General features: G+C 36.9%; 1 protein-coding gene across 1 annotated transcript; it reads left to right on the plus strand.

Moving 5' to 3' along the window:
* Positions 1-395: 395 nt before the first annotated feature.
* LOC110692176 (zinc finger protein-like 1 homolog) lies at positions 396-11,896 on the plus strand. The gene is made up of 9 exons (XM_021869175.1): positions 396-938; positions 1,442-1,522; positions 4,795-4,915; positions 5,000-5,094; positions 6,807-6,878; positions 7,414-7,662; positions 7,817-7,925; positions 11,063-11,249; positions 11,358-11,896. The coding sequence occupies exons 1-9, from the start codon at positions 915-917 to the stop codon at positions 11,437-11,439; spliced, it is 1,020 nt and encodes a 339-aa protein (XP_021724867.1). The 5' UTR covers positions 396-914; the 3' UTR covers positions 11,440-11,896.
* The last annotated feature ends 9,509 nt before the right edge of the window (positions 11,897-21,405 follow it).

Genomic DNA, 21,405 nt, shown 5'->3' on the forward strand with positions numbered 1-21,405 from the left:
AGAGTGAAAAGTAATTAAATCGGAAAGCAACCTTATATTTGTACGTAGTGTTGAAGAGTGAAAAATAATTAAATCGGAAAGCAACCTTATGTTTGTACGTAGTATTTTTAGGGGCTTGGTATCACAAAGTAACTTTTATATCCTAAAATTCGGTGAAGGATTACTATTCGTCGTCCTTAAACCCACAATTATTAAAGAAGACCTCTGCGAACTTTAAAAAGGAATCACAATAATGGTGGAAGTCGAGAGTGATACAAATATATAGGGAGAAAATTTAATGGAGTGATAAAGTAATAAATCAATCACATGGGAAATAAAAAAAATTAATATATTAAATTGTCAATTTTCGGCGAAATTTCAGTTTTCAGGCGAAATTTCAATTACTGGTATCATTTATGTTGTTATATGTAACCAAGTGCATAGTTTGTGATGTAGAATGCACCAAAGGTTGTGCTGCTACGTGAACCTCTATAATAATTTATGTTGTTGCGGCCAAGTTTTCCTAGAAAAAAAAAAAACGAAAAACAAAGATTAACTTGAATTTCCTCATAATTTTCCTTCCTAAAGCAAATAGAAATTGAGAAAAAATAGACAAGACAAGGAAAAAAAATAACAGTAATAATGAAGAAAATTTCATAATTTTCATTTTCATTACCAGAAAACAAGTGAGAGAGCCAAAGTGAGCTGTAACTGTAATATGTTCAATTGTTCTCCACCTTCTTAGATCATCCATCACAATTCTCACTCCCTCCCAATTTTCTCTCTCCTCTTTTGTCCTCAGATTTCTTAAACCCTAATTTAACCCCCAAAATTTCCCAGATTTGCGTCTAATCTCAAGCAATTGATCATCATCGTCGTGCTATCCGTCCCTAAATTCGTAGCTATTTTGAGGATTTACATTATTTGTCAATGCAATGGTGGTCTGTAAATGCCGCAAAGTGAGTCCTTTTTTATGCTCTTCGGTTCTAGATTCGTCAATTTATCCTAATTTTATAGTTTTTGATTTGATGGCATGCTTAATTTTTAGCTCTTATTATAGGATTAAGCTGTAGAATTGGATGATCTTGCTGTTTTAGACTGATCGAGGGATCTCTGAATTTATTCGCAAAATTGGGATATATTTGTTGTCAGTTTGTCTTAATTTAAGAGGTTTTAGGACGAAATTCTAACTTTGATTGGGATCAATCATTGGTATATGAATGTTGGGATGAAAAACCATGGTTTATCAATGAATTTGATATGTTTTTCCTGAACTTAGTGTGGAAATTATTAATTAGTATGTGGCTTATCGGGGCTGCATGATATATAGCTTAGAATTTGATTCGAGGAGCGACGGAATGCTTGTTGTTTGTTCCGTTAGTCTTTATTTGCTTTTTTGAATTGATGATTATTACGTGTGAAATTAAGAGTAGTGCTTACTTATGTTTTTTGTGGGTTTCAGGCAACTAAATTATACTGTTTCGTGCACAAGGTTCCTGTTTGCGGAGAATGCATATGCTTCCCTGAACACCAAATTTGTGTGGTAATTATTTCACATTTATGCCTTATGCCATGTACATTGTTATGTTTTGAATTTTCTATGTATCTCTTCTATTTAAATACTGTTTACTGATAGTCTAATACTATATCATCTTTTTCTATGAGTTCTGTCCTAACCTTGCATGAAAATTGTGCATAGTCTTGTAATGTCTCAAATTGTTGAGGATAACATTGAATTTTATTGCTTTGAAAAGATTTCTCACTGTAGACTGTCCAGCATATTAGAGGTAAGTAAACATAGAATGTATGGAGTTGGCCTACCAAAATTGTGATTTTCTTTGAGAAATCTCTCGATTAAACTTTCCCTCTTGGGTCCATTGATCATCATCAATTCATCATCAAGAAGGTATTGTGTGGTATGATGCAGACAGAGACTGAGCTTCTGTCAATTGTGCCTCACTTGTGATTGTTGTAAGATACGGTTTTAACTCTTAATCCAAAATCAAACAGGGTTCAAAATCATATGTAGATTGTGTCTGTTCCAAAACCTCCTTTGGAATATTCATATTTCAAGCTAACTCTATTAATATTGTGATTGGTGTCATACTACACTTTCCTGACTTGGGCCTTGACAAAATCCCTTCATGAAAGCTGCAGTTATACTTATAGGCAGGGGAGATATATTTTATATAATATGACCATGGATAAGAGTGGGAATGCACTTTTACATCTGCACTCTTTATTAATTCCTTATTGCGATAGGGAAACTATTAGTTGATTGTTTCATAAACATTCACTCCCTAAATAATTGCATCAATTTGATTGGCACGCTTGCCAATGCTCATCTTTTACCTTTAATATCTTTAATGGTCTATTTAATAAAATATTTAAAACGGTTGAATTTTTAAAAATGTACATCAAGAATTATTTAACAACATTTTTCATAATAACTTTTGTTTTGCAAATATTAGTAATAAAACAACTTAAAGTTCGTATAAAGTAGTGGAAATGTTAAAATGATGCTTTATTAAGTAACGGAGGGAGTACCTCTTATAAATGTGATGATCTAAGGAAACATCTCTTCCCCTCTGTAATATCACTGCTTGCTAAGTTAAATCTGAAGAGATGGGAGCTTATGGAAATCAATCCTTTAGGTTTGTCTTTATCTTGTAAACTAAGTAACTTATTTGAAATCACGCTTCTCATGCATAATAAAAAATTTACTCGCATTACATGCTGTTGTGCACCAAGTTGCAGATCCAGGATTATCTACAAACCAAATACCCTATTGGAAATTGGTTTTTCTGTGCACAAAAACAAACTTGTTTTTCCTAGTCAGTTCTTGTTCAGCACCTTGTGGTGGATCCATCATTCTCATATTGGATATGCACAATTGTAAGAACGGAAATTTAGGCCTGTTTGATCATTTGATATTTTGCTCCAATTTTTTTTTTTTTATTTATTTTTTATTTATTTTCATTTCTTTTCGGTCACCATTCTTTTTTATATTATCAATTTTAATTACTAGTATTAAAGTTCAAAAGAGAATCTTGAATCCCAATATGTTATACTGCTATTATGTTTATACTTTATTGTCAAATTAATTTAGTACTATAACTTTGTATCTTAATTATTTTACCTTTATTTTATTTATTTTGATGAAACCTAATTAAAAGATTCTATTCTGAAATAGCAAGGTTCTATTCTTTCTCGAATTAGTTGGTATAATGAACCAATTGAAGGATGCCGACACTATAACTAAACAAGAGGGGTCAAAGTGGAACACCATTTCGGACTTATGGACATAGATTTAATAAGCAAACAACAATAAGGCAAAATAGAATATATTACATGTAAATATAAGTGCAGGTGGGAGAAGTAGATGGTTGAAGGATGAAAATGAGAATTAAGGTAAAAAACTGAAGAAACAAAGAAGAAAAATAGGAGGAAATAGTAAACATACCTTAGCTTGAACTGACAAAACTCACTAATTAGCACAGGAGATTATTTCCGTTTTCCGTCAGATTATTTATAAAGAATGTCAGTGTATGCACATGCACACTCTTAGGAAATTCTGGAGACTTGTTTCTATGCTCTAAGATGTCAGTGTATGGAATTCAATAACTCTATGGTATGATAATGGTTAAACACATACTGAGTTGAGGTATAGTGCCTGTGACTAACTATACTTGAAAGTCCTAGATCACTGTCACTGTGCTCACTAAATATCTATTCAACGTAAAAGCATCCAGGCTGGATAATGGTACACCACTGAAATGGAGTGTGCTACGAACTGAGATTTCTAGAGAAGAAATTATAGGTTAAAGAGAGATTTAGATTGATACTTCTGGAATTGCAGCAATAAGCAGGATAGAATATCAAGTTTTTAAGTACCTTGATTCACTCCCAACAGCTAATTTCTCTTTCCCTACTCTCCCATATTTATAACATATTCTAGTTCTCATTTTCCTCTAATAGCTGACTATCTTCCTCCTCAAGATACTATTAGCATAACTACTCCACCCCTTAGGCTAAGTCATATTAAATTGAAGATTATCTGTATACAAATTGTAATACAGATGTTACGAGATAATGGAATGAGGTGATTAATCCTCATGAAGATTTACATTAGAAATAGAACCCTCATATCTTGTTTCTTATATATTATTGTGAGTTTGTGACAGATATTAAATTATGATATATATACTGAATTAAAAGTTTATTTTATTTTATTTTATTTTTTTTGGTGTGTCCATGGAAGTATTATCCTTCTAGATTCAAATACTTCCTCCATTTCACGATAGTGCATCATATTTACTTTTTACACCCTCATACTCTGACCATTTTTTATTACTAATATGTAACAATAAATATCATTATATTGAAAATGATGCAACTATTGTGAGATGGAGGAAGTATATGATTATTTATTTTGGCAATTGCTACAGTAATTTTTCCAATTATTTGTGTTGTTTGACGTAGAGTCAGAACTGTTGTGTCCTCACTTTAGTGTTTGGTCAGTGTTGTAATAAAGGAAAGTCATTGTGGACTGGTGGTAAGTGGTGATATTTTTATTAACAATATGAATTTTATGCATCTTTAATTGCTAGAAAATCTGATCAATGTATTGTAATTCTTAAGCAAACTTACTTGCTGTAGAGACTGTTTGTACTCAATATCAAAAGTGTATTTTTTACATTGTAATATATTATGACTTGAATTTAGCCATTCTTGCTTTCTTATAGATAATTAATTTGAAGACTTAGGTACTGTGTTGAGACTGTTGACTTATTTATGCATGCCCTCTTTATGTAGGTCCGCACCTACTCAGAGTGGGTAATAGATGGAGAGTATGATTGGCCTCCTAATTGCTGTAAATGCAGTGCTGTGCTCGAGGAAGGAACAGATCCTCAAACTACTCGCCTTGGCTGCTTGCGTATGTTGTTATTGAGATAATCATTTGTAATTTGATTATGCATTCTAATTAGATGTTAATATGATTTGTATGATCTTTTTTCAGATGTTATACACACAAAGTGCTTGATTTCACACTTAAAAAGTTTTCCTCCGCACACTGCACCAGCTGGATATGTCTGCCCTGCATGTTCAACTTCAGTGAGTCCTGTTTGTTAGATTTTTTTTAATGCACATATCTTCATTTTCTATTCACCGCGTTCTTTGTTATGATTGTTGGATAGATAATAATCAAGTAAGGTAGTGATATTTTCATCAAATATGTAACTTGTTGGATAAAAAGTTATGTTGTATTTGTGGATGTACTCTAAACTTGAGTCAATAATTGCTTAAATGTGGTAACATAAAAGAAAAATATTCCTCCTTTCTCTTTTATTTGCAACATGAGGGGATGCACAATTTATGAAGAGAGGAGAGATGATAAAAGGGACCCATATTATAAGGATAGAGGTAGAAAGAACCATAATTTATTTAAAGTGTTGTTGGAATTTTTGTAGTATCCTTAGTAGGATTATGATGCAATAAAAAAGAACAGAGGAAGTATATATTTTAAAATGCAAGTTTCAAAAGAGCTAAGAGAGAATTATATAAGAAATAAGCCCCTCTTATTGATTCATCTAATGGGAATTTGTAAGGTCCACACCCGAAGCGATCCAACATGGATACAAGAATGTTGACCCTTGGGGAAGAGCACTGTTCCCTAAAGAGAAATAACTTTATATTTAGTCTTGAATTTCAGGCTCCACTATTTTCTTTTGTATCCATGATTAATAATGTGGTTTCCATCTCGGGTGCTCTTTCTTATAGTTGTTTGAAATGTAGTCCGCGTAGGATTCATTTGAAACCAAAATACTTTCCCAAAAAGCTGGGCTTGGTGTCAAAGAATGATGATAAATGATATATCTCTTAAATTGTCTTCACTGGCATCTTTGATTATGTGGAGCAATTTCTTTCTTATGAGGTCTCCCCTATCAAGGTCACATGCTCATTACAGCATTTTATTGATCTTTTTATTTTTATTTTTTATATATCCTTTCTTGTTTCCCATACTCCATGTGCCTATAAAAGTTCTTATTTTGACTTTTCGTGAAACGATCATCATTCAAACAAGAAGAGCGTTTAGAGACGGTGGGAGTACATTTTTACCGTAGAAGGTTGTGATTCTTGTGAAGGTGTACTGAAGTTATACTAGATTAAGATTTTGGGTAGGGAACCTATTGTTGCCTAAAGTTCCTTGCTTTTGCTTTGTTAAATAGCTTTGGGAGGCTACTTTTTGTTTCACATTCAATAAATATGTCCTTATAATTGCTTGTTTTGTTGATTGTTTGATACTAATCTACTCTGTTTAATTACCATCTAACTTCCAAATGAGTTGATAGCAGTTGCTTTTACTTAATATTTAAGTAATCATATGAATTCAAATTTTAGAATATTGTAATGGGTGGAACTAGACCTCCCCAGGTGGTAATTTTGTGAATTTGACCATGGTTGATTAAATGTAATGCCCTCCTGTCTTGTTGTATTGCTGTAAATTTATGGGTGGTTCCGAAGTAACATAGGTATCATATAACCTTATTATTAAAAGGGGGAGAGGGAGGGGGGGGGGACTTTACTATTTTTTTTATTTTTTCTTACATTCTGATTTTGCCATCTTTATAATAATTGTTATTGTGGGTGGGTCCAATGTAACATAGATATTGTTAACCGTTTTTAGTAATTGGTAACTGCTGAGGTTTTTTTTTTTTTTTTTTTTTTTTTTTTTTTTTTTTTTTCCAGAACATTCTGACTTCTTTATTTTTTAGTATCATTCTTGTTTTTAATTTATAACATTTAACATTATTTTGTGGGTATAGATATGGCCTCCAAAAAATTTCAAGGACTCTGGATCACACCTTCATTCAAAGCTTAAGGAGGCAATTATGCAAGTAAGGCTTTTGATGTTTGCATGTCAACTACTTTACTCCCTTATCCCTCTGATACAGAAAAAATTAACACGTAAAGTGCTTTCTCCCTACCATACCTTCACCCCTTTTGTAATTTATATGAAAATGTAATAATTTTGGTTGTTTCTACCTATGTTACTCGAACTTGGGTACCCATGTCTGACACAGATTTGTGTCCAAGTGTTTGACTCAGCTATTTTGTGAAAATTTTCCATGATTTTGAACTAAAATGAATTGTCGAAGTGTCCTACCCACGTCCGAGTGTCCGACATGGGTACTTGAGGTGAAATGAAGAGTCCGAGTAACAATCGACATTTGCTGAATGAGCTATTTGTAGTTATCAAATAAAGTACTTTCTCCATTCTCTGCCTTATTTCCTTATTATCATCATAATATTAATGTATCTTTTTCAATGAAACCCTTGGAATGTTTTCATTGTTTAACCTAAGAACACTTTAAATCTGAAGTCTCTTGATCTCCTGGGATTCTTTATTCTAAGCTGATTGTCAAATTGCAGACTGGTCTTGAGAAAAATGTTTTTGGAAGCCATCCTGTCTCGATGACAACACCAGACCGTGGCCCTCCCCCTGCCTTTTCTTCAGATCCCTTGAAACGTGTATCTGGTGCTGGAGGCATCGAAGGAATAAAAAATGAATCAACAATTGGGGTCGGAATAGGATCATCTAATGCTACTACACAAGACATAGTAGAGATAGATGGTTCTAGTCATGAGCCTAATTATGTAAAAGCTGGAAGTCCTGCAAGTGTAAGACTTCTATACGAAGGTTTTAATGTTTATATATTGTATTGGCCTTGAAATCAACTTGATTTGATCCTCTTGTTCATTCAATATATGATCTCTTTGCTTTTCATAATTATTCTATTAGATACTTTAGTGTCTAAACTTGATGTTTATGTAGGCTGGGGCTAGTACAAGGAAAGGTACTATCCATGTTGAAAGGCAAAACTCTGAAATTTCATATTTTGCTGATGATGAGGATGGAAACAAGAAGAAATACTCTCGAAGAGGTGAGGAAGCTTTGCAACCAATGTATTTCTTGGTCAAAATTAGTGCTTGTTTGGTTGACAACAACAAATTGGGGGGGGGATTCATGGGAATTAATAGATTAGATAGTTGTTTGGTTGACACAAAAAAGTAAAATGGAGGAAGTAAAATTCATGGGAATTTACACTTCCCATAAAATATGGAAAATAAATTACTAAGCAGCCCTTGTTCAAATTCACTTGTTGTTAACCAAACAAATAAGTTAAGTAAATTTCTAGGTAAATCAATGTTAGAATTACTTTCATAATACCCACTCTTTTTATTATGGAGTAGTTTTCATGTATAGGTAAAAGAAAAAAAAACCCATATAATTTAATATTTTCCACTACCTCTTAGTTAATTATTTATTTATTTTAACTTCCCTTCACTAATCAATCACGTGTGGGAAAATTTAGTTTTAGAAACTTTAGTGCATAATATGATAATAGTACAAACTTGGGCTATTTTAAAGTGCAAAATTGACATTTTATCCAGTAATCGAAGGAGGGGGAGTATTACTTCTTTTAAAATATTTATAAAAATTTAAAATTTTGAAGTGAAAGTAATAATTAAGGCTTGACTTTAGAAAATTATGGCAACACCTTTGGTATAAACCCGGGTGCACGTAGAGGTAGGTGCACCCAAGGGTAGTTTTTTTGCTCATTTGATATCCTTTTGCTCATTTTAGATTTTAAAATGAGCAAAGAATGAGCAGAAAAAACCCTAGGGTGCACCTTGCACCCAAGTGTATATAATTTTTTTTTTTTTTTTTCTAAAATATGGGGGGCATAATGAAACTGGATTAAGAGTAACTGTTAAGAAATCATGTGATTTCTGTTATGACAATTTGGGTTGCAAAAGGTTAAGGAAATTCCAAGCTAGCATAGAACATGCCTTCTGAAAGAATTAATCTGTCTTCAAGACTACTTAATTTGCTTTACTATGATTACAATTCACTTGTTCCCTCAGCTTCATTGTGATAATCACAGCTAAAAAAAGAACCTGAATTTTGGTTGCATATTTGTTGATATCTAATTCATTTGTTGTTATTGTTAATTACTTTCTCTGTTTCTAAATGATGGTTACTGAAGATACACATTTTAGGAGGGTAGGAGAGAGTGTAAGAAGTAGAGAATGTGTAAGAAAAGGCTGGAATGAGTGTTGTATGTAGTGTTTGTGTAAGAAAAAGTAAGGAGGAGTGTGTTTCATGTGGGGCCTGTGAGATTAGGTGGAAATAAACATTTGCAAAATTAGAACTATAAAAATTATCAATTAATTGTTCAACATTTGAAATCTGTACCTTTTAACATTTATGTTCAAAATCTACCTTAAAAATACAAACACTTATTTTTGATAGACTCCTTACTATTTACCGTCAACGGGGCCCACTTCTTTGCTTTTATCATTTTTTTTTCAACTTGAAATGTCATGCTTGGCCTTAAGTTTGATTTATGAACCCGTTTTGCAAACTGAATTCTTCTTAACATGAGTTAAGAACCTAAACCACCAATTAAATACCCAAAGTCTGAGGATTGGATATAAACCCAACTTAGTAAACCATAGAATTGCAAATGCACATCAATTTCTCCAGAAATTTCAGAAAAATACATGCTAACCTACTCAATTTCAACTTTTCAAGTACACCTCATAGCTTAGTCTTCAACGAGGCAAAATTTTCAGTGATTTTGATATTTGAATTCAAATTAATGGGGATAAGGAGACTTAGAAGGTGTTTGGTTGATACGGGGAAGGGAATGGAATCAAGAGAGGGATTGAGACTTTAGAGGGAATGGAAAGCAATTCCCTTTGACATAAGGTATTGTGTGGATTATTCAACCTACCTTCTTTCTTCACCTTTGCTCCACCACACTCTCCCCCATTTTCATAATGTTGTTGTCAACCCCTTTCCGTTTCCACTATCACCACCACAAGTTGCTGCTGCTAAATTCTTCCTCATTGCCTCCACCGCCACCCCTTTTCTCTCCTTTCATTGTTTCACCAACACCATGGCTGAATTTGTGGTTTTAAAGGTCAAATTCGAATGTGAAATTTCGGATCTAGAGGTTTCATGGTCGAATTTGACCATATCAATGATATGTGAAGTTATTTTTCCGTTTTTAATCTTGATTTTTATTTTCTTATTTTAAGGTTGTGGGTTTTTAGGTGGGTGGTGGTGGTTTATAAGTGGGTTGGGTGGGTTTTCAAGGTGGTGGATTATTTCTTCAGTTGGGTGGGCTAGTTTCGGGAGGGTGGGGCTGGTTTTTGGTGGGTGGGAAGGCTGATTTTGGTGGGTGGGGTAAAGTTCAATGGAAGTTTGGGTTTGTAATGGGTAGTGATAGGGTGGCGATTGTTATGCTGGCAAGGTGGCGGTGTTGGGGTAGTGAATCAGTGCAGCCGTGGTGGTTGCAGTTGTGGTGGGTGGTGGTGGTTGTACAGTTGTGATGGGTATGGTGGTGTATCGGTGGTGTGGTGATGTATGGGTGGTCTTGAAGAAAGGGAATAGAAATATCATGGGGGTGTGGGGAATGAGAGGAGTTTGGGGGTAAAGAGAGGGTAAAGATAATGATTAAAATGACATCACAAAAGGAGCTAGCCCTACTCATTCTCTTTCCCTTTGATGATACCCCATGGCCCATACCAACCCCCCCCCCCCCCCCCCTCCCCCTAAAGATAGTGAGAATTCCTAAAAGAACAAAAGGTTAGCTGGGGGAAGTGAAGAAGTGGGGTTCATTAATGGTAGTTGTAACAAATTCAGTCAATGCAGTGCTACTCAAAGATTTTATGTTTTTAAGGCTAATCTTTGTAAAATTTAACAAGGTTGCTATTTCCAATAGCAATGTTTAATAAGCATTTTGGGGAAAAAAAAATATGAAGTAACTTGTGTAACCTACAAAAAAGAATCGATGAAACTAGAAAGGGTGATGATCATAGAATGGAGGGAGTATTATCGTCATAAATATACAACATTATTGAACAGTAGTAAATCAACTCAGTACGATGATTTTCATGAGACGAGCAGATCTTCTATAATGCAAGCCATGCAACTTCTGTTTGTGAAAAGTGGTGTTGGTTAAGCACAGGGTTTTGTATTTATCAACTGATTTGACATTAACTTCAACAGGTCCTTTCCGTCACAAGTTCCTGAGAGCACTGCTGCCCTTTTGGTCCAGTGCTTTGCCCACTTTGCCAGTAACTGCCCCATCTCGTAGGGACTCATTAAATGCTGACGATGGTAAAGAAGGGCGTGTGCGGCATCAGAAATCATCAAGAATGGATCCGAGAAAAATTCTCCTTTTCATAGCCATAATGTAATGTTTACAAATATCTGCTGTGGGCCGTCTCATCCTTTTATCTGCATTTCTATGTTCTCCTTTGTTCTTTATTTTTTTTTTTTAAAGCTTTCTCGGTGGTTGCAGGGCATGCTTGGCAACAATGGGTATCCTCTATTACAGACTCGCTCAAGGTAGCCTAGAGCAAATGCCTAATGATGAACAATAATGATTTGCTGTGTAAGGTATTAATACCATCCTACACTGACAGTCTGAGTCTCTGGCAGTTTGATTCATCTAATTTGTAAACTCATAGCTAGGTGGTTGGTGTTTTTTGTTATCTTTTTTTTGGTTCTTTTAAACGTCACTACATGTTCTCTATATAGAATTTTATTTGTTCTTTTCTTCCATTTTATTGGGGAATTAGGGATGTTTCAACTGTTGTCTGCACTGTTTGCTTGAAGAGCTCCTGTATGCTCTTCTTCAGCAGGATGGGTTAAACTTCACATCTTCCCCTTTGACCCCCTCTTCTATTTTGGGACTTAAAATCTGTAAAATCCTAGGGTTCATCATGCGTTGTTGATTGGACCCCTAGTTTGTTCTTGTCCCAGTTTTGATTTAGCAATTTTTTATTTATTTATTTATTTTTTTATTAAGGAAATCATGAGCCGGGAATATTATTGCAAGTCAAGTTCTGCCAAAGTCGAAATACTTTGGGGGGAAAAAAAATATAATAAGGGAGGTTTTTTTTTTCCTTTAATTTATTATTCATTTTTTGGTTTTTGATTTACCCTCAAATAAAGTGAAGTACTTTATACTTATATACGAAAGGAAATTTTGTTAGGAAAAATCTTTTAAAGCGACCTTTTTGTTCAAAAAAGCCTTTTAAATCATTTTTGGCTAGGAAAAACCTGTTTATAATTTTTTTTTTGTTGAGGACGACCAAGTGCCATTTTTCGACGTGAAGCATGTGCGTGTCATCTGCCTTATTTTTTTCCTATCCACACCCTTTTTCCTAATTCCACTCTATTTTCCTTTCAATTAAACTCTCTCTCTCCTTTATCTCTCTCAATTTGCCATTGTTGGAGTTCAGCCGATTCAAATAAGCTACAAGCAATTGAAGGCTTTCCCAACAAATTCGACCAAAGGTAATTGCTTAATTTATCAATCTCTCATGTTTTCGATAGTTTATAAAAAAATTAGGGTTTTTCTCCCATGATAATCCTGGTAGAAAATTCATTGCCTACAAATTTTAGAGCAATAGAGGAGAGAGAGGGTTTAATTGTAGGGAAAAAAGAGTGGAATTAGGAAAAAGGGGTGTGAATTGAAAAGACACGTGACACACACATGCTAGGTAAATGCCGGAAAAAAATCGAGTCAATGTTAGAAAGTAGCACTTGGTCGTCCTCAACAAAAACAAAAATTATAAACAGGTTTCTCCTAACCAAAAAAATTTAAAAAGGTTTTTTTTGAACAAAAAGGTCGTTTTAAAAGGTTTTTCCCGACAAAATTTCCTATACGAAATATAACATTACTCTATTTTAATATAATATAATGGCAAATTATTAAATTCATACTACTTCCGTTTCGTAATAATTGCAACACTAAGTGTTGCACAAAGTTTTAGGAAATTTATTGTGGGACCAAATGATAAAATTTTATAATATAAAGTACAGTTAGGATTACTAAAAGAAAATACAACAAAGTTGAGATTACTATTTACAATTTTTCTTAATATTACTTAACTCTTGTCAAGTATCAGATTTGTTTAAGCATGGTAACTTTGTTTGTAAATTCTGTATTAATAAAATATATTATCGAGTTGTTCACGAGCTTATCGAGTCGAGTTAGAGTTTGCTCAACTCATACTCGTTAACATCTCGAGTCAAGTCGAATTCGAGTTGAGCCAACTCGAGTCGGGTTTTGACAGAATCAAGTTCGAGTTGCTAATTCAATTAGCACCTCTAATGAAATGACAAGTTGTGGCTCGTGTTTGGACATACATCATGATCAGAATTTGACACGAGTCAGGCATGCATGAGCAGTTGAGCACATACGACAAGCCGGTCTATGTGTCTCCTCGGTGTTTTATTGAAATTATAGACTATGCTTGAGCTTCATTTATCAAAGACAAACATGAGTCCGACACGACCCAACTAAACCTTCTATCCCCATGGGGTCCGAGCGAGCTAACAAACGACAACGTTAGCTTTTCAAACGATGTCGTTTTGTCACTATATCTATTTTTTTGTGTGTGCCAAAGAAAATACATATTACGAATGAGAGTAGGAGGATTTGAAAATGTGTCCGCCTATCATACACATGTCCTTCATCTTAACCACCATTGCTCTGAAAAAATTTCTCCAATTATTGATGTGAAGGGACTGAGTTTTTTCTAATCTAAAAAGTCATTTGTAAACCCAAATTTGGAGTTGAATTTTAACTGGAAATTTGAAGGTAACCCATCAAATGCTGAAAAAAAAATATGAGGTCTCAAGTGGTGAAGAAAGGCAAATGTAAGTTCCCAAACATAAGCTTAACTCTCATTTTCATTCACTACATTTTTATTTACTAAATTCTTAGAATTAACTTACCAATTGTTACAAAATATAATAAATGTGTATGCCAATTATGGCTTGTAACTCCCATAAATAGACTCTTTATAGTCCATATACATTGTAACTCCCACTAGTCCATATACATTAGTCCATATACATTGTAACTCCCACTTGATGACATGAATGGACTTTTTATGGTCCATATAGGTTACATATTCTCATCATGTATATATGTAGGATGGTCTAATGAAATGGGATGATCAACACAATTACTTTCTACATCCTCTCTAATATTCTCCCTTTCCTTTTATTTCATAACACGTTATCAGCACCATTGTTTTAGCTATCGAAAATCGAAAGAAATCATAGTCAAATTATATAACAGAGGAACATAATCATCTATGTAAGGTTTTTATTTTATGATTTTATTTTTTACATAGATTGATTCACGTACCCACAAATTTATTCACGTTATGTACTAGAGTTTTTGAAAAATTGTAAGTTATGCCAGTTTACTTTATGTTATGCTCCCCCTGCTTACTTCATCCCTCCATCATGCAATTAGCTTTCTGGGTCCTATGTTATGACAGTTTACTTTAGGGGCTATGGGCTTGTGCATTTAATTAAATCCCTACTTCAAGAAGTCTTCCTCCCTTTTCCATAGCACTGTACTGATGTCTAATGTATTACACCATTACTAATTTTTTTGTTTTTTTTTTTGTAATATAAGATCATGCATACGTAATATCTTCCCTAATTTTGATATCATATGATATAATGTTAATCGATAAGTAATATAGGTCTCTTTTTGATTATTAAACTCTTACATATTGTTATGTCAGACTTATATTTGAAATTTCCCAACTTAGTAATTTCTATTTGTTGTGAGTGCACTAGTTATTTCTATTTTCTATTATATTTTATCATGATTGCTACTGATATAATTTATCTTGTAATATTATTTTTGTATAGTGAAAAATGTCGAATCTTGCCAAGCTTGAATTTGTGGCCCTTGATATTACCGGAAAGAATTATTTATCATGGGTGTTAGATGCTGAAATACACCTAGATGCTAAAGGGTTTGGTGAAACAATCAAAGAGCCTAATAAGACAACATCTCAAGATAAGGCTAAAGCCATGATATTCCTTCGCCATCATCTACATGAAGGGCTCAAAAATTAATATTTAACTGTGAAAGACCCACAAATTCTTTGGAGTAATCTAAAGGAAAGATATGACCACCAAAAAACAGTAACACTCCACTAAAGCTCGTTATGATTGGTTGAATTTGAGATTGCAAGATTTTAAATCTATTAGTGAATATAACTCAGCTATGTTCAAGATAACTTCCCAATTGAAATTATGTGGAGAAAATATTACCGATTTAGAAATGCTTGAAAAGACATACTCCACTTTTCATGCAAACAATGTTGTCCTGCAGACACAATATAGAGAGAAAGGATTTACCAAATATTCTGAATTAATATCTTGCCTTCTTGTGGCTGAGCAAAATAACGAGCTATTAATGAAAAATCATGAATTACGTCCTGTTGGCTCTACTCCATTCCCTGAAGCGAATGTGACAACCCATCACGGGAAAGAAACTATAAACATAGACCATTCCAGCAGTAGTGGTCGAGGTAGAGGTCGTGGTCGCGGTCGTGGCCAATGGCGCGGTCGTGGTCGTGGGCATGGATATGGTAGAGGTCGTGGAGGTCACTTTAAAAACTCACATTCTCACCAGAAGTGGGAACGTAGGGATGATAAATTTAATAAAGAGAGAAGTGAGACTGATATATGTTACCGTTGTGGAGTGAAAGGACATTGGTCTCGGGTTTGTAGAACTCCAAAGCATCTTGTTGAACTTTACCAAGAATCATTGAAAAAAGGAAAGAAAGTTGAGGCAAACCTTGTTCTTAAAGATGGTAATGAAAAAAAAAGTGATTTTGGCAATACAACTCATCTAGGAGTTGCTGATTTCTTCACTTCCCCGGAAGGGAATAATTTTGATTTTGGCAATACAACTCATCTAGAAGTTGTTGATTCTTCACTACTCCAGAAGGGAATAATTAAAATTATATTTATTTGTATGAATTTTGAGTAATAGACTCAATCTAGTGATTTACTTATGTTATTTTCTATGGTTGTAATAAGGACATATATGCTTTATGAATTTATGAACTGTTTAGGGTAAAAATTACCCATGACAAAAGGACCAATCCGGACCTGCCACGTGTCCACCACGTGGGCCAATCAGCGTCCGCCACTTGTCACCCTAAGAGGTCCAACATGGACTAATCAGGCCACGCCACGTGGCCACCCATATGCCAAATAGGCAAAATGGCCACCAAGGCCCAAAGTCCGAGAGAAGCCCAATTTGCCCTGGTTAACCTAAACCTAGGATTGGCACGCTTCTCAAGACTATAAATACTTAATTAATCCTCATTAAAGGAGATTCAGCAATTAATGACTCTCACCTAGAGAAAACCAAAACACATTGATCACTCCTCACCTAGAGGAACCAGATCTTCCAACCTTTACTTTTCCGCACTATTCACTCCTCAAGCAAGTACTAACTTGATCGTCGGAGGCGGAGCTCCTACCACAAGGAGTCTCCGTTTGTTTTGCAGGTACAGGCGCACGGATCCAGTCTCGAAATTGTAACTCTCCCGCAGGACATTAGAAAACCCCGAAATATTTTGGCGCCGTCTGTGGGGAGAGTACTTTTGGGATGGAACCACAGTCTGTATCGACTCAAAGTGAGAAGCGTTCCACGGACGACCCTCGGGTCTACACTGACCAAGATACTGACAATGAGGTCGAGGTCGAGACTCACACGGCCTCTGACGGGACCCTAAGGGCCCGACGCACCCGTTCTACCGAAAGGAAGGATCGAGAGGCTGGTCCCGGTCGGCCAGCCGACCCACCGCCTGAGACTCAGCAGGCGGCCGAAGGATCTGCTCCTATTACTAGGACAGAACTCATGACTCTCATGAGTACTTTCAAGGGAAAGATCCAAGAGCTTGTCAATAAAAAGGCGACTGCTCCACCAAAGGAACAGTCGGCCAGATCAAACCACTCCTAGTTGAAGTTACATGCGCCTCGCATGAAACTACTGGGTACAACCGGCAATATACCAGCCTCCGAGCATCCGGCCAGGCGGCCAACTACTGCAGGCGTCATACGGCCGAATGCAAAGAGTCAGACGGTCAAGCTTGTAAGCTATTTATTATTATCATATCATTATTATGATGGTAAAAAAAAAAATAAAAAAAAAATAAAAGAGGCTGTTAATCACCATCTTTATTATTATTATATGATGCATGCTTTTGTTAGCCGTATAACCACAAAGCATTATTAATATTTCCTTTGCATGCAAGCTACACTAATCTCTTAAGGAGATTAGGCCACGCATGTCTACTCCTATTTTTCCGAGTCTTAGCCAGCTAACTCACTAAAGCTAATTCACTAAAGCATGCAGCTTTACTCAAGTATACATTATACAATATATGTAGTAAATATAATATATTGTTTTGGGAAGAACCGCCATCCCTCATTTGAAATCACAAGTGAGCTCAATCTGAGAGTAGGAAGCTCCATGCAAACAAGCGGCATCATGACTCAATGAGCAGCCAGCACTATACAAGCCCCAAGCAGTCGGCCTTGTGTACTAAGCGCAGGAAAAAGGGGGCTAGTGATGTGTGGGAGTCGTATGTGTTTAATCATCATATGCTAATAAACAAAGCTCACCCTAAAACAGGCAGCTTATCATTATGTTACCCAATGCCGATCAAGTAAAGTTTGTTCTTGTTTGAAAAATAGCATGAGTCTATTGCAATATCGAGGCACAAATGGCATTATCATGCGAGACAAAGGCAGCGTAAGCAAAACGTGTGTGTGTTGATATGCATGGCTGAACGCAAGGTGTAATAGGCGGCCACAAGTGCTCTTCAAGACGGCAGCCGGCCCCATCCCAGTCACAAAAACAGCCAGCCATGTGCGGCACTTAACGCAGCAAGCCACCATCAAAACAGCAGGCACTCGGTTGAAAGAACATAAGCTAATGTGGGTCTTCATGCTTTTGTAATGGGGGCCGAGTATTCTGATCATTTTGGTCTAAATAATGCCCAGCACGATCAGAAAAACATTAATACAAGCGGCAATTATGTGCCAAGCTAACTCTGAAATACACGGCCAAATGCCGAGTTCGAGGCGAAAAGGTTTCAACTCCATGAAAACTGAGCAATCTTCGAATTTTGTTAGACAATGCATAATAAGCAAGTCAACTGGTACTATGTTGATAGCTCAGACGGCCATCTCTATGCATTTGGAGATACATTCGGCTACAAGCCATCACCATGCATTTGACTAAAAGGCTAAAATCGACTGGTATTGTTGATGGCTGCCCCTTGTATGTATTCAAAGCAACACACTTCTCGCTGTTTGCGTTTCGCATTTGGATGGCCGAATGCTTTGATGAAGGAGCAGGCGGCATCCAGATGCAGAGAGCTCGATTTGAGAGTATGCAGCTCCCAGTATACAAGCGGCCATCTATATAGGCGCTAAGCATTCGGCTCTTCGCTGTTAACCCTTGCAAACAAGAGCTTAATGGCTCCTACTTCAGAACGCATACAAGCATCCAAAATCAACACTCGGTTGATTCAATACAATCGGCTCTATAATCATTCAACGACAGCCGAGAGAATTATTGCTTATCTCATACTATCAGCTAGCCTACAAGAAGGATACCGACCATTAAAACCATTCGCAAAGAACGAAGCGGCATTCGCAACCATTGATTATTAAAAGCATAACTAAGCTCAAGTTCTTGTAACCATGAAAGCAGCCGGCCTGCTCCTCATGTAAGTTCAGGCTATGAGATTCTTGAATTTCGAAGGGTCCTGGTCGAGTAAATTCAGGCTATGTAAGTTCAGGCTACGAGTTTTGTGCTTGGACTGAGCAGGGGCTTGAGTAGGCGGCCCCAGCCCAGTCCCAGCTTGACGCACCAGCTTGCTTAAAACAGTCAGCTACCTGATCATTCGGCCATTTAACGTCGAACTTGGAATTGCTTGTTAAGTCCAAAAGGGATACATCCAACATCCTCATGTATTACAAGCCGATTATGGGAGTGTGTATCAACAAGATGCCCAGCTAGCAACATCACAGCCAGCATGCTCCACATGTAAGCTAAAGATAAGTGCTTCTTGAAATTTCGAAGTATCATGGGCAAACAGCAGTGAATCAAGCGACACCATGCTGGCTCCAAGCATCTAGGCTTGATTGTTTGTAAAAGAAACGGCCGCATGGTTACAGCCAACGGTGTCAACTCGCTTAAAACAGCCGGCCACCTAGCAAATCAGCCTGACCATATTGTGTGAAGCTTTGCGCTTTAACCATATGCTGCTGCCCATAATCCAGTTAAACGCATGTGTCACGCTTACCAAACCTCTTAAAACAGTCGGCCAACATAACAGGCGGACTTAAGTGGTCGGATGCTCCACATGTTAAGCATTGTTAAAGTCGAGTAATATATGGCTTTGCAAATTGTATATATGTCGACAAAATTCAGGATAAATTTGCAAGCCATGGAGGGTCGGATCATAGCTACTCGGCTTGGTTATTGTTGAACTCCTTATAAGGGCAATATGAACTCACCTCCCTCCTAGCATGTAACAATGTATGACCATACAAAATAAATGGACGGTTGACTAAAGCTAGTTGTCCGAGTTTCCCTCACTTGAAGCTCCATGTTTCAAATTAAATACGGACAAGATAAGCTGGCCGAATAAAAATGAAAAGCAAACGTCCTCCATGTGCAAAGCTCAAACACCAACAGCAAGCAACTCTAAATGCCGAGTTCGTGTGTATAAAACAGGCGGCATGCCGAATGTCTGGTTCTATGGTTTGCGTGGTTTCATAGGCTTGTTAAAGCTACCTCAATCATTATTATGATTATCCCAGAAGGGTGATCACTTGTCATTCTCATTTAAAGAATATTGCCTAAGTCTATCAAGCAAGAGAGGCGGCATGAATAGTAGTCGGCTCCCTATACGACGAAGTCTCGTAGCTATGAAAGCAGTCGACCCTCATTAATTTCACTAAGGGGCTAAAGACCGGCGGCAAATGTGTGGGCCGAACAGCAAGGTCGCAAACCACATTAAAACAAGTTTAGCACGACCACCTGTCCCCATTTGAAGAAAGTAGAGTCATCAATCCTCCATGGAAGGGAGCTAAGTGATCTATCTACTCTAACACTTGAAATTATTTCAATACTTGATACTAATTCAGAGGGGCATGCCGCCTGTACCTTTATAGTCGGCTACTCTCCATTGAGTATTTCACTCTATGATCAGAGGGGCATGCCGCAGTACCTCTATAGTCGGCTACTCTCTGCTTTGATTATTTTACTCTATCACCAGAAGGGCATGCCGTCTGGACATACAATTGGCTACTCTCCATAGAAGATGGCCGACTGGTTCCAAAACAAACGGCCACCCTCCTATACTTAGCTAAAAAATGATCAGGGCCTGGCCGACCCTGTGCCTAAACAGGCGGCTACCCTCCTCTTACTTAGCACCTACGTTCACCAAGAACTATCCAAGGCCACAAGCCGAATGATCAGTCCAGGCGCCAAGCCAACTGATCCAATCTTTAAACTAATACGACTTGTCCCAACATCATAGCAGGCGTCCGACGGCATCCCTCCGGATGAAATTCTTCGCAGAGAGCAGCTCCCTTTTGGGTGGAACATTGCTCTATAAACTAATTACACGACACCTATACGACTGTCCCCAAGGGCAACCACGTAGCCGTTTTTGAGACAAGGATAACTCTACCACTAACCAAACCAGTGGTAGCAGTTGACATCTGAGTCGGATGACCCCCTGTATTACTTGGGATAAATGCAGGGGGTACCTCTTGAGGTAATAGCCAACAAACATTGGCAAATCAAGGGGATCAGCCGGCCTCTGCCGCCTGGTACCTCTACTGCTCAAGATAGAGTGTGACGGAGACTGAGTAACTCCCACGTTAACTCATAGTCACTCTCTCAAACTTAGTATGGAGCCTAAAAGGTATGAGTCGCCCGCCTGTTTTTAGCAAACAGGGGCTCTCAACCACTACTCCTGCTAGGTTAACAACCTTTGAGTTAATAGCCAAGCAAAACTTGGCGAATCAAGGGGACCATGTATCCGGCTTTCGCCGCCTGGTTTCCCTACTACTCAAACAAAATAGGCAGTGATTGACTAACCTCAAGGTTAACCAGTCGCCCTCCTTAGTACAGAACCTAAAAGGTATGAGAGATCCGCCTGTTTTTTGGCAAACAAGGGCTCTCGACCACTATTCCTACTAGATCTGACAAAAGCTACCGCACAGGCATAGCTACTCTGGCCAGGCGTCCCGTTCACGGAAACAGACGACCTGTCCCCATCAAACTTGGTGAAATTCACCAAATATTATGAAACCATACCAAAACATTTTGGCACCACTATTCTTACTAGGTTGGCTATACTTAAAGCTGTCGTCTATAACCTAACAGGTGTAGCTACTTCGGTTGGACGTCCCGTCTGACGCCTGCTTCTATGCAGCCACCAAAGCAAACGACCAGCCATCCCCCAACGAAATAAACTAAGTACCAA

The sequence above is a fragment of the Chenopodium quinoa genome, unplaced genomic scaffold, assembly GCF_001683475.1.
Source record: "Chenopodium quinoa cultivar QQ74 unplaced genomic scaffold, ASM168347v1, whole genome shotgun sequence".
Classification (NCBI taxonomy): Eukaryota; Viridiplantae; Streptophyta; class Magnoliopsida; order Caryophyllales; family Amaranthaceae; genus Chenopodium; species Chenopodium quinoa.